Genomic DNA, 14902 nt, shown 5'->3' on the forward strand with positions numbered 1-14902 from the left:
GTGTCTCCTCCCTTTGAGGATTGTATGAAACCTGAATTTGAATTTGTTTATTGATAGTACAGTGGGTAGGGGAGCCTAGGCCTCTAAGCACACCAGGGAAAGCTGGCGGGTCTGTTTGGTTATTTGGTTGTCCCCTTTTCTCTCATATTTGGCAGCAAACCTGTTTTCACTTCTTGATGACAAAATATTCCCAGTGTGGACCATCAACAGGCAATGGATGCTACAAAATAGTTTTTCAATTTGTCTCATTTTAGGCATAATGAAGGCTGGGCGGTGGTGGCGCACGCCTTTAATCCCAGCACTTGAGAGGCAGAGGCAGGCGGATCTCTGTGAGTTTGAGGCCAGCTTGGTCTACAAGAGCTAGTTCCAGGACAGGAACCAAAAAGCTAAGGAGAAACCCTGTCTCAAAAAAAAATCCAAAAAAAAAAAAAAAAAAAAAAAGGCATAATGAAAACAAAACACCAAGTTAATCACAAGGACCAAGAGGATGTTCACAAGAAAGACATAGAATTAGTACTTTAAAGGAAATACTATCATTTTAATTGCATTTCCTTGGTTGAATTTAGGAATTAGCACTTTTAGATTTATTTCAAATTCCCAGTTGACTTTAAACTTGATTTCTATGTTCAATAGATTAAGAAGTAGGGTATGTTACAGGAGAACTTTTATTTCACATTTCAACAAATGATCTATTTGGCTTCTCCAGTGTTTACTAGATCATGTTAATGTTTAATTAAATGTTAAGATTCATAAGCCTACAATAAACTATATTTGTTTGGCATCAGTTTACTCAGAATCCTGCAATGCAGGAAACATGACTAGCTGCAGGGCACGGTTAGGCCTTGTTTCAAAAAATGAACATGTAGTAATAATATAGCAAGAGCATCTATGTGGTTCTCCAAGAACCAGAGTCTCCTAAAGTGACAGCTCAGTGCACGCAAAAATTATAAGAGTTTTCAGATTCAAGAAAACTCAGTTCTCCCTAGTATATACATCAGGAGCTTTCTCAGTTCAGAAGCAGCTTGCTAGTTAGGATCTTTTTTTTTTTAACCCCAAACAAAAGCAACGTTGTCCGGCAATGGAGTAGATGATATGTAACACCTTATTTAGTTTTTAGGAGAAGTAGTATGTAGATAGTTGAAGTAAGCTGGATGAAAGTTACATTTTCATTTCCAATTAACTAGGAAGTACAGAAAAATAAAGACAAAACAAAATTTCTCTCAAGACAGATGGCTGGGTTGACAGGTAAACTTGCTTTAAGCCTATGACCCATGCCCTAGATCAATGTACTGGTGATGTTAGGAACTGTCACTATTATAAAGTATTATTAATACTCTGTCTTTGAGTTTCTTTCATCTCTCAGTTTCTCATGACTGTGAAGGGGGTCCAATTCAGAGCAGGATGGGAAGGAGGGAAGGTAGGAGGTGAACCGCATCTCTAATCTTTCATGTTCCCTACGAAAAGACAAATCTGTATGTCTTAACAATAGAACTGGGTATGAAAGATAGAAGAGCCTGATGAGGTCTGCAAACTAGGAAACTGGCTTGGTCTTGTGGGTCATTACCAGTGTGAGGGTAACTTAACAAAGAGACCAGTTCCCTGAACACCATCTTGAACCGCCTCTGCAAAATGAATAGTCTCAAATACCTCCACTGAAAGAAAGCCAATACTTTCAGTCATAGCAAGTTTATTATTTTACAGAATAATTTATGCAGTACTTTTGAAAACTGGTCATCCTCTACTATATAACTTGCCATATATTAGAATTAAAAAATTCTTTAAGCTTGAAAATAACCAGATTTTCTGTAGTTTATTCAACTAAGTGAATTACTGCTTTTATTTTTTTCTTTTTGAATTTTGAATAAAACTGAAGAACATAATCTAAATATGTAGAAAAATAAAATCTTGGCAAAACTAAACTAGTGAGTAGAAGTTGTAATTCTAAGTGAATTTCATAGTTACAAAATTTTAAGTTAATGAACTTTGCAGTGCATAGTGAAAGGATAAAAATGGAAAATTTTTATATTAATCAGGAAGCCCAGTTGCTAAAAGTAGCAATATAATTCACATTAGATTTTAACTTTTTTTCATACACCATGAATGCCCTTATAATGAAAATCAGTGTTATTTGGAGAAAACTTGAACTATATAAAATTGGGGGTGGGGACACAAAGGATTTTTTAAAGTACCTACTAAATTTAGAAACAATTTTTATGAATTTTAAAGGAAAGGGGATATTCAAACAGTAATAGTTCTTAGTATGAGTGTTTAAATACTCACGCAACTTTTTGATCCATTCAATTACATCTCTAATTTCTTTAAACTAAACCTTGAGCACAAAAGCATCAAAGTTCAGTACCTTTTATATATTCCTAAGTAATAACTATCAATTTATTATTAATTAAATTTGAAGCACATTACAAGTTAAGTACAGAAATGCCTCATTCTCTGAAACTCCACAAATATCCAGCATCCTTAAGTAACATGTAAATGGACCTCTGCTGCTTGGCAAATCAATTCTAGCTGCTCTTAGACACTACTGAATCTATTACATGACTTCTGTGTTTACTGATATAATGATGGATTTTTTTATCTGTTCATTTCGAACTCAGTACATTGAAGTATAGTCTTCAAAAAAGCCAGCAACATTTTAAAATACACTTAAAGTAAGAGTTGGCCTAGTCCTAAATACCTTCCTGAACAGTCATGCAAGTAAACACAATCAGATATCACCTTGGAAGAAGAACATGGAACATTTGCACTTTTCCCCTGGATAACAAACATAGCAAAGCAAATTCAGAGCTTTATGAATGAACGGTTGCCATGTTTAATACACCCGGCGCTCTATAAAACTAGAGCCACTGTCATATGCTTATATAGATATATACTTCTTAATAAATTCTCTTGCTTGCTTCAAAATTTAAGGATGATCTTTTTCCTGGTCAGTCATTTCAAGGGAACAATAAATAAAGTAGAAAATGATGAAATGTTTTGCATATTTCTGTGGAAGAATGGAAAACATACTTTGAAAGATTCAGAAAATTAACTGTACAGAATGAACAGCTTATATACACTATCTGTGCAATTTTTCTCAGCTGGGGTATTTAATGCAAGATCTCCTCCAAGACAAGAAGCCACATTCATTCTTGTCCAAATCCCTCTGTCTCTTCTATTGCAAAAAGAAGTTTTTCCTTTAGTTGTTCATAACTCTTATATGGTGGTAGATCCAAGCGATTAAAACTGAACAAAAACAAAAACAAAATCAGACGTTTTCAATAAAATAAACTGAAGAGATTTCTAATGCAGTATTCTTTAACAACACATTGAAACCTGAATATTACGTATATAAAAATTTTGCCAAAGGTATCCTAACAGTTCAATATAATAATCTGCATGTCAACACATCTAAATTTCATAGAAGAATCTATTCAACTTTAAGACATAAAATATCTATATATTTGCCAAAGAATAATGGAATTATAAATAATATCAACATGTGTAAAGACTGGATTAAAAAATGGGTTTTCTTTTGCTATTTCTGTGTCATAGGTCATAAGGCTCCATAACTTTTCTTAGGTTAAGAATTAATTTCATCCAATTATTCATTCATTAATTATTTATTTTCTGAGAAATTTTGTGTGCAAGATGTTGCAGCAGCTCATAATATAGTGTTGAATTCTAAGTCCCTTCTATCATTGGAAGCTATGTTCTGAATAGAGACAGTCAATAAACAGATACATATATTTGTCTTTTTAAGTAATCTCACCATATTAGATTGTAATCTACAAACTGACCATTTTCCAATCCTTCCAAGATCAATTTTTTTCTGAAACTGAATGATGAAAGAAAAATACTAAAAATAAAAAAGAATAATATTCAATTTCTAAAATATGGTTCTGCCTAATTTCATTAGACTCAAGTTTCCATGGTTTTGATAGCTTAGTGAAACACCCAGGAAAGGGTCAAAAAACCTTTCAGTACTTTCTTTTTTTTGTAGACACTTTCCATCTATCCTTGTTCCCACCCATGCAAGTTAGGAAAGCTGATAATTAAGAGTCTTTAGGAGAAGGCAGTCAATTTCAACAGTTATGAAAACCATCATAACATACTAGTTTCTTCATATAAAAAAATAAATATATCGATGGTAGCAATATATACTTTATATTGATTGTTTTTCATTTTAAACTATACCCCAAGAAAGGAAAACTCTTAATGGTAATTGAGGTTAGGAAATAAACAACAACAAAAACCTTATACGTTATAGTCCTACACCAAAATAGTCTTTCACACACCCTTGAAAAATTTTGTCATTCTACTAAATTCCATTTTTCCTCTTGGTCATTTCTGTTGTCACTTCACTCTTGTGTATTCATCTGGACCATTAAGAATTTGTTCCAAAAGAGAACCCTAAGAGAGACATACATGGATCTAATCTACATGGAAAGTAGAAAAAGACAAGATCTCCTGAGTAAATTGGGAGCATGGGGATCATGGGAGAGGGTAGAAGGGGAGGGGAGGGGAGAGGAAAGGAGGGAAGTGGAGAAAAATAGAAAGCTCAATAAAAAACAGTTTTTTAAAAAAGAATTTGTTTCTCTGTTCACTTTGTATCCACTTATTTTCTTCACTCCCTAAGTTGACTTATATCATGACACACTAGTTTACACCACTCTTGGGAACCTTTTGCTGCTAAAGCTGCAGAAGATATAGAATGAGAGATGGAAGACTAGTATTAACTTATTTTATCCTCTTTTTTGGTGGGGGGCGTAATACATGTTTTTCTCTACAGTTATTTCTTTTATCTCTCCTTGGCCTAGAATACCCTTCATGTGAAAGTCTCATCTGTTCACCAACAATCATCCTAAATACTACAACTTCAAAGAAGTTTACCTATAGAATCTTACATAGCTCTTTATTTCAATTTTAGCATTTATATCATGACTGACTGTTTTCCTCCATAACCACAGAGTCATCTCTGAACTACTAGTAAATACTTAAGTTAGGGACAGTTAAGCTGAATAACAGATGACAATGGATTATTTGAAAATACCCAAAGAGATGTTTCAATAAATTAACCATTATGTTTGTGTTGCTTCATAAAGGGCAGAGATATATTAACAAAGTACGCTCATTTTTTATTGAATGTTTAGTATATAAATAGCAAAGTCCTGGTTTTAGGTCTGGCTTTGAGCCTGATGTACGCAAAATAGATAAAATCAAATTTGCTACTTCTTCTCTGTAAAAAGGGCAGAGACCTGCAGCCCGTGTATTTTCCATGTAACCTGAAAAAGCTGTATGATTATTATTCATTGACTCTATACCTAGGGAACTTTAAAGCTGCTACCTTACTATGAAGATCATAGTAGCAGTAATGCCTATCTTACTGACAGTGATTAAGGCTAACTACATTACTGATGAGATTACAGTTTACTTTAATCATTATTGTTAGAAACCAAAATCTTTCTTATCACCTCTTTGCTTTTTTTAATCCAAATGTTCATCAAAATACTCATTTGTATTTTCCCTTGTTTGAACTAAATCCCAACCCCATCTCAGACTTCTTTGGGTCTGGCCTGAGCTTCACATGGTTTTCAGTCTCTTATAGTCTTAACTCTTCATCTCTTGCTATAACTGAAATCCAACAAGGTGGAAAAAATGTCATTTCCTCTGCTAATCCATAAAAGCTTTCCTTTTCTGATGTACACACTGTTCACCTATGTGACCTTTCTAAATTTCTTATTACATGCTCTTGGTTTCACAGTTCATATGGATGAAAAACAATGTCATGGCCTCCCACTTCCTTGCTCTCCTCACTCTTGAGTGATCTGTTGCTCTATTTTTTTTTCAGTTACTGACCTCAGGGTCTTATCTTTAATATTGTCAACACCAATGAAGAACATTTCTTTATATTGTTTTCTGATCATGTCTTTCAAGTTTATTTCAATGAAAACGCAAGACTGTTTGGCCAATACTCTTTACCACCATATGAAAATTATACCAAGAGAATATAAACAACCTTAAGTAGATTAAAAACAGTAGTCAATGTTGCCCAACTTAAAAGTTTAAATGGACTTACTAATAAGTTTCACCAGCCTTTTAAAGAAAACTAACACTAGCACACCTCAAAATATTCCATAAAATAGAAAAGGAAGACATTTACCACATTCATTTTATGAGACTAGTATTTCCCTAGTACGCAAAGTGGATAAAGCAAAGAAAGAAAGAAAGAGAGAGAGAGAGAGAGAGAGAGAGAGAGAGAGAGAGAGAGAGAGAGAAAATTATAGGCCATTAGGCCATTATCCCTGATGAACACTGATGTAACCGTTTTAAAGAAAATACTGGTGAACCTCATTCAAATTCAAGAACACAGTAAAAAGATCATGAGGCTAGAGAGAGAGCTCAACAGAAAAGAGCACTGTTTGGTCTTCCAGAGGACCCAGGTTCATGTCCTCGCACCGACAGTGGCTCACAACCTGTGTAACTCAACTTCCCAGGGAATCCAAGGCTTTCTGACCTCCATTGGCACAGACATGGAATACAAAGATGCATATAGGCAAAAACACTCATGCACATAAAATGGAAAGAAAAATATTTATTCATCATGACTGAGTTCCATTTCAGGAATTCAAGAATGGTACGAAATATGCAAAAATACCTCATAGTATTACACAAAGATAGAAATCACCTAATTATGACAACAGATGTAGAAAATGGGGATGACAGAAGAACATCCCCTCAAGATAAAAGTCCTGAAAAACCTAAATGAACCAAAAGGGCATATATGACACCTATAATCAACATTGTGGTGAATGGGAAAATTAAAAAGAAAAAATCCCTAAACCAGGAAGAGAAAGAATGTCTATTTTCTCTACTCCTATTTTTATATAGTTCTTTTAGTCTTGACTAGAGCAAATAACAGATGGAAACAAACAGGAAAGGAAGAAGTCAAAGTACCTTTATTTGCACAGTATAATTTTATATGTCAGAGACTATAAACTTCATCAGCTTTTTAGAACTAAGAATCACTTTGAAAGTAGCAGGACACAAAATTGACGTATAAAAATAAGTAGCTTTCTTATAACCCAATAATGAACTTGGCAAGAATGAACTTAAGAAAGCAGTCCCCATTCATTTAAAACAAAACAGAAACTCACCAATGAATAGAGCTATCCATAAAAGTGAAAGACCTCTCATTGAAAATATTAAGTAAACTTACAGTAGAAGCAGAACAAGATACCAAAAGGGGGAAAGACCACTTACACCCATGGATTAATAAAATTAATATGACTATATTACTAAAATAAATCTACAGATCCAATGCAATCTTTGTTAACATTCCAATGGCATTCTACACAGAAACAGAAAACTAAGTCTTAAAATTCATATGAAAACATAGTTATGCCAACTCTCAGTATGTACCTAAAGGACTCTTAACATGCTACAAATGATTTTTACACTCTATGTTTCAAAAGATCCCAAAGAGCAAAGCAATACCGAGCAAAGAGAATGATACTGGAGAGATTATCCAATTTCAAATTATACTAAAAAGCCAAAGAAACAAAACAGATAGATCAACACAATAAAAAGTCGCAGAAACAGCTAAAGCCATTTGACTTGGCAGATTCCAAAAATATACACTAGAAAAACATACAAACAAACAGTACTGGAAAATGGATATCCAAGTGTAGAAAAATAAAACTAGATCCATATTTCCCATTTTCCTACCATCAACTTAAGATGTATCAAATATCAAAATGTAAAACTTGAAACAGCTAGAAGAAAACATAGGAAAAATAGCCCAATATAGAGGATTCTCTAAAAAGGAGTCCTATATCAGGAAATGAAACCAAGAAGTAATAAACTGGTTTGCATGAAATTATAAAACTTCATCACCATAAAAGAAACAAATGAGTGCACAGACAGCCTAGAGAGCACGGCAGGAATCTGTCAGCTAAACATTTGACAAAGGACTACTGACCGACACGAGGACTAAGAACTAATTAAACTAAATCCCAAAAGCCAAGCAAACCAATCAAATAGACTAATGAAATGAACATACAATTCTCAAAACAAAGAAATCGTCAATAAATAAAAAAGAAATGCTCATTGTCCTTAGCTATCACGGAAATACAAATCACAACTACTTTGAGAGTCTACGTCCTTCCAGTTAGTACGGCTATTATGACAAAAGAGCACAAGCTGGTGAGGATAGCACAAAGACAGAACCCTATGTACTGCTAGTGAAAACGTAGGTAGTCTACCTGCTATGGGAATCAGTATGGAGAGTTCTCTAAAACTAGAACTCCACACGATGACACAGGTATGCCATCCCTAGGTATGTATGTAAAGAACTCTAAATCAACATGCCACAGTGATTCTTATAGTCTATGTTACAGAATATTCACAAAGTCATGTTATCAGCCTAAAGGTCTTGAAACAGATGAATGGACAAAGAAAATGGGGTACATATAAACATAAATACTAAAAGTTTTATTCTGCCACAATGAATGTAGTTATGTCATCTTCAAGAAAATATCCAAATGGATAATCATATTAAGCAAAGTTAAAACTTAAAAAGGAAAATTTCACATGTTCTCTTCCATTTATGTATCCTACATTATAATACCTGTCTATGGGACACAATAGTAGAAGAAAGACTATAGGAGAAATGAATGGCAATAATGGGGGAGGGGGACAAAGGAGGGAAAGAGGTTGAACTTGGTCGAATATATGATATATTTACATGAAGATGTCTGAACCAGACCCATTAGTATATACAATGAATATGTCAGTAAACTTTAGTATTAATGTTAGAAAAGGCATATATTCAAACATGAAGATTTAATAAACACTAAACATAAAGTTTAGTGCTTCATAAAGCCCTGGATTTATTTATTTTGACAAGTACATGTTGTTGAAGTGTATCAAAGAACAGCTTGGAATTTTATTTTTCTGAGGCACTACCAAGTTATAGCACATTTTTACATGTTTCTGCACATGTAAAAATACCAAGGCAACAAAAAGCCAAATAATGGCTTAGGATGAAAATAACTTTGAACTCCTGAAAGAACCACATACCCTTTGTGGTGGACAATGTAACATTTCTCTGCATTCTCTTTCATCCACTTCTTCTGTTATTCTTTTACTAGATGATTGCTCTTCAATCTCATTATTTGTTATTTACAATTCTTTAAGCCTTTAAATTTCCTTATAAGGAAGTCCAAATTACAATAATAATATGGGCTGAATCATGTATTTCAAATTATGTTCGTATTTTCTGACTCACTAAGTTCCAGTTAGGTCAGTTAATTATGTTCATGTTTTCTAACTATGCTCTAGTCACCGCAGTCAAATTTCAGTTCTTGCTTCAGGGGTTTTGCATTCTTCAGCACTTATTCCAAGAATATTCTACTTTCCCATAGCATGCTTTCAGTAAACTTAAGTTAAATATTACCCTGTCCAAAGAATCTGGCTCTCTATCCATGTCATACAACACACACTTCAATTGTTACAGCACTCTTTTCTTCTCTTACCTATTTAATTTCTCTGTCCTACAAAGACTTCATAAAAATTCCAAGAGTAATTCCATCCTACTTGCTATATAATGGGTATTCTAAAATATTCATTAAACCAATGGACACATTCTAAAGTATTTCTGTTAAAGCTACACACTCATCTAGAGCACTTAGTTACAGAACACTATAAGATTCTGTTCACAAAGTATAATGAAGAAGTAGCTAAAATGGCTCTTACCTGCAAACAAACAAACAAACAAACAAAAAGGCCCTCACCTTCCTGTTTAGGATTCTTGAACTTACCATGTATGACTTCTTGGTAACCAGGTGTCTTTGCCAACTTTTTCAATACAAAACTTTTGAGGCCCATTACTTCCTAAAGCAGGAACATAGGATAAAATAAGAGTTTATGTGGTTGGTTCTTTAAAACTAACAGAAACATGTCATATTGTTACATGAATGATACAGAGGAAACTGAAAATTTTATAACATAGCTTCTGTGAGAAGCTTTTTCATGCTGCAGAGATATTGAAGACAGAATTATAAGTGTGGAGAGAAAGGTAACTTTTTATACAATCTGGCTTCCCTAGCAATTACCCTATGGAGTAAAGCAGAAGCTATCTCTTTTTTGATGACACTTGAATTTTGTCTCACAAACTGTGGTGGTCTGAATGAGAATGCCCCCGCAGGCTCAAAGATTCAAATACTTGACCACTAAGGGGTGGCACTACTGAGAAGGATTAGGAAGTGTGGCCTTTTTGGAGGAAGTGCATCACTGGGCATGGGCTTTAAGGTTTCAAAAGTCCATAGTAGGCCCAGTATCTTTCTCTTCCTGCTGCCTGTGGATCTGAATGTAGAAAGCTCAGGTATTCCTTCAGCAGCATGTCGGCCTACATGCTGCCATGCCTCCTGCCACAACAACGGACTAAACTGACACTGTACACAAGTCCCAATTAAATGCTTTCTTCTGTAAGAGCTGCCATGGTCAAGGCGTATCTTCAGGGCCTAACGGTGACTAAGGCAATAATGCCTTCGGTACCAATGACTGCCTTTTTTTCTACTGTAGAAACCTTACATATAACCCAGAAGAACATTCATTATCACAAAACTAACTTCAGAGAAACTGCAGTGAATCTGCATTTACCCATGAGCTCAGCAAATCCTCCTAGAGGCAATCGGCAGGTTCCAGTGACAAACTGCAAGAGTCGCATTCTGACTTCATTGTCAGTCTCTTTCACAAACTGTGTGACAAAATCAGATGTGCTTTAATATAAAATAAGGGTCAATGTCCCACCAATAATGAACAGTAAACAGGTGAAAATGTTTTTTTTTTTAAAAAAAAAAAAACATTAACACTGATACTGGTTCAAGCAATAAGGCAATAAAAAAGAGTGTTTGTAGTACCGCATAGGTGCACTGTGGTCACTTCAGCTAACCAGCACTACTACAGCTATCATATAAACGGGAAATAAGCAAGAGGCTTAGAAACCTTAAGTCACTTGCCTACAGTAACATCTCTAAGAGGTACTCTTGTCTCTTACTAAGGGCTGGTGTTAAGTACTGTACCATGTGTGTCTCATTTACATAGACACCAATCTATGAGACAGCTGTAATCATCAGCAATCTCACCATACATGCAAGAAAGGAAAGGCTTGTAGAGTTTAAGTAATTTGTCTCTTCAAACTGCTAAAATGCAGAACATTTGAACTCTGGTCTCACAGAGGCCTAAACCACTGTTAAGCTTTATCAACTGCTCACTTTTAAGCTACAAAAACAAATTAACACTTCCCATTTCTTTTTGCTGTGGTATTTTCTGCTATTAAGCATTTTTCAAACTTTTATGTCCTTCATTAGTACCTGAAAAACTAAAGATGTCTTCAAAATTAAAAAGTTTGCTGACAAGTTCTTTTTTTAAACAGGAATGTGGATGGCAAATATAGTAAAATAATGAATGGGTTGGTTTGAATGTAACAAAAGTCAGTCATGGAAGAGGGCAGTTTGAGAACAAAAGGGCTTCTTTCAAATAGGGAATAATTATGGGGTGGCTAATTTTCATCATGAACTTGACTAATTAAAAGCCTTAACTGAGGCATAAGCATTGGGAATGTCTCTGAGATGTTCCAGAGAGAATTAAAGGAAGGAAGAAGACTCTCCCCTGAAAGTGAGAGGCACCATGATGTGGGCTACATCTTAGGCTGAATCACAGAAAACTGGAGTAGGCCATCTCTACTTCCGGATGTGCATAGCTATGACAAGCTCCCAAGGTCACTGTTGTAGCTGCTCTTAACCTTGGTACTCTTAGAACTGTAAGGCAAAATAACGTTTTGTAATTCTCAAGTAGTTCTTGTCAAGAATTTGTTCACAGCAACAAGAAAGTCGCTAATGTAATAGCTTAGTTAAACATAAGACGCTTTGCTAATCTGGATCGAAGACTTTGCATAGAATTGTGGGGATGTGACAGTAAACTCTAACCTGATGGTTTTCTGCCTGTCCAGAAATGAACTGCTTCATTAGAGTGCTCAGACCTGAGTAATAATTTACACGGGTCCCCTGTGATAACTAAAGAAATTTAATATGGAGCCAGGCATCCCTGAAGGGCTGTTGACCTTTTGCTCTGTGACACCTGGGTGATCCTAGTGGCCTGCAGGTGTGATAAGAATAGAATAATGGGCTGTGAGGCATTAACAGCTGTCTTTGCTTCTGTAAAACCTGTTTTTGCTATGGGAAAGGGGATGAAATGGTGTTTTTATTATTATACAGAAGGGAAAATAAGAAACAACTGGGGAAGTAAAAAATTTTTCTGCCCAGCTGTGGATTCCATGGATGGTTGTAATGCATACCTTTGTGATGTTTGCCTTAAAACTACACCTTAACCCCCCTTCTGCATGGCATACTGTTTGGTTCTAAGGCTGCCATCCTTCTGCTAGCAATAATAATAAACTCATTTAATCTAAATTATAATTGAGTCTAAGTCTCTGGTTTCTCCTAGTGGATCAAATGCCACAACACCATCAAGATATAGGAAACACATTTTATTACCAGTTCTGACATAAACCTCACCATTTTACCTAAATCAAACAGTTCAGAAATGCAAATACTCATTGGGCTTCTGTGACCCTAAGTTCCTAAACTATTTAGACACACATGTCCAAATGGAAAGTCTTTAAAGTGTAAGGAGATAGGAAAGGGTGCAAAGGGGAACACCTGTAAACACTGCCTGATATGCAGTTCTGTATTTCAGATTGAAAGCAGACTTACTCCTGTGTAAATAGGAACAACAGACTAGTTTTTAAAAATATTTTCTCAGCTTGGCCTCCAACTACTGACTTCTCTTCCTAATCTCTTCCCTCCCTTCCTACCTTCCAGAGATGGTATATTCATATCCTATAGCATATACATACAAAAAGTAAATGTTATAGTTCATTCAATCCTCTCCTGGTAGACATCTTAGTTCTGTTAGCATACAAACTATTATTGCATTAAGCACTTTGGTGTATGTCATTTTGTACATGCTGATGAATGTGTAAAACAGGTTCCCAGAAGGGTCTACATGTTAAATTATTATGCAATGAACTAATGGGAATAATTCTTATAAAAGATGTACCATTTGGAAAATCTCCCCATAATATAAAACCCAGCTTTTTCACCCGAGTGTGAAATTATCACAAGTACAAACATTTAAGTTGCTTAGATGAGTTGTAGTTAGTGAAATAATTATAGAAAGAATATTCTAGGCCTAGAGATTTAAAATCTTCAATACAAAAACACAAAGCAAAACAAAATGTCTCTTAAAATGTGCTTAAATAGCTGGGCAGGGGTGGTTCATGCCTTTAACCCCAGCACCAGGAGATAAAAGCTGACAGATTTCTGTAAGTTCGACACCAGCCTGGTCTTCAGATTGAGTTCCAGGACAGCCAGGGCTATATAGAGAAACCCTGTCTTGAAAAAAAAAAAAAAGTGCTTAAATATTAGTATGGTGCATTTGGATGTTCTATCTTGTCACACTAAAGCTAAAACACAGTATGAAAAAACTATCATTCTTGTATGTTACTGTCTGAATTATTCCAATTCTTTAGCATAATATCACTTTCAGAATTAAATACCCATATTGGCCTCATCATTTAAAACATAGAACTGTCCAAATATGGACAGAGGGGGGAGGACCTAGGACTTACCACAGGGCAGGGAACCCTGACTGCCCATTGGACTGGAGAGGGAGGGGGAGAGGAGTGGGGGGAGGGGGAGAAGGGGGGTGGGAGGGGGGGAAGGGTGGGAGGAGAGGGAAAAAAGAAATAAATAAAAAAAATAAATAAAAAAAATAAAAATAAAAAAATAAATCAATGTAGCAGCTTAAAAAAAAAACAAAACAAAACATAGAACTGGCTGGATGTTGTGGAAGATGCCTGTAATCCCAACACTGGATGAGCTGATGTAATATGAAAGCAAATTCAAGACCAGCCTGGGCCATCCAGGCAGACCCTATCTCAATGTGCAACCCCAACAAATCCAATACCAGTCAATATTTGTGATCCCACTAAAGATTGTTCCCACCTCCATCTAGAAAAGAGTGAATGAGTTGGAAGATAAAACACAGGTCCAAAGGCAGTCTCAAAAATAATAAACTACTTTAAAACCACTTTTTATGAGAAAACATTATTTTCTTCAAATAATTTGTCTCAAAAAACATAAAGCGAATACCTGCCAAAACCAAATAATTTGCTTGCTGTTTCTTGTATAATGTCGGTACACAGTGTTTCTCTGCCAGTCTGCCAAGTCAACCTCTTGCATGCCACACAGCATAACCTGGGAAAGAAGCCCAGAATCAGCCACAAAAAAGACTAGAGGGGGGTTGTTTGTCTTTTTATTATTTACAGAAGTTTCTGAAAATATATTCTGGGTAGAACAGTTTGTCAAGGTAGTTTCTGCCAGTGTTTTGGTGTTTGTTTTCCTTTCCCTCCTTCCTGAGGCAGGGTCTCACTATGTAGTCCTTGGAGGGGGTGGGAAGGGGCTGGAACTCACCCCAATTCCTGGCTAGCCTACAGGAATGGCAGTCCTTAGCATATCCTTCCAGTGCTGGAGCTATAGATATCTGCCACCAAGCCTAGCCTTTTTATTTCCTTAAGGGTATATTTTAAAGAACACAATTTTTACTTTTGATGAAGTCAGGCATGCTTTTTCTTTTACAGTACTAAAATATAAATCTCTGTAAGAAACTTCTGCCTATATCATGAACACTTATATATACATTCAGATGTTTGTGTAACTTATATTTCATTTCCATAGGTAAACACCCAATGGAAGATTTGTTAGGGCATGAGAAGACATACCTTTAACATTATAACCTGAGAAATTACCACCATTATCCAAAGTAGGATTTCATTTAGGCTACT

General features: G+C 35.4%; 1 protein-coding gene across 6 annotated transcripts in view; it reads right to left on the reverse strand.

Annotated features, from left to right (window-relative positions):
- Nucleotides 1-2866: 2866 nt before the first annotated feature.
- Wwp1 (WW domain containing E3 ubiquitin protein ligase 1) overlaps nucleotides 2867-14902 on the reverse strand; it is an 80367-nt gene continuing 68331 nt past the window's right edge. For all 6 annotated transcript variants that reach the window (XM_013351874.2, XM_013351875.2, XM_005362346.3 and 3 more), the window contains 4 exons: nucleotides 14211-14315; nucleotides 10657-10753; nucleotides 9816-9888; nucleotides 2867-3240 (listed from right to left, as the gene is read on the reverse strand). In XM_013351874.2, the coding sequence (XP_013207328.1) occupies nucleotides 3141-3240; nucleotides 9816-9888; nucleotides 10657-10753; nucleotides 14211-14315 (375 nt within the window). In that variant the 3' untranslated portion in view covers nucleotides 2867-3140. The remainder of the gene's footprint in view (nucleotides 3241-9815; nucleotides 9889-10656; nucleotides 10754-14210; nucleotides 14316-14902) is intronic.

Source organism: Microtus ochrogaster, linkage group LG5, assembly GCF_000317375.1.
Source record: "Microtus ochrogaster isolate Prairie Vole_2 linkage group LG5, MicOch1.0, whole genome shotgun sequence".
Taxonomy (NCBI): domain Eukaryota; kingdom Metazoa; phylum Chordata; class Mammalia; order Rodentia; family Cricetidae; genus Microtus; species Microtus ochrogaster.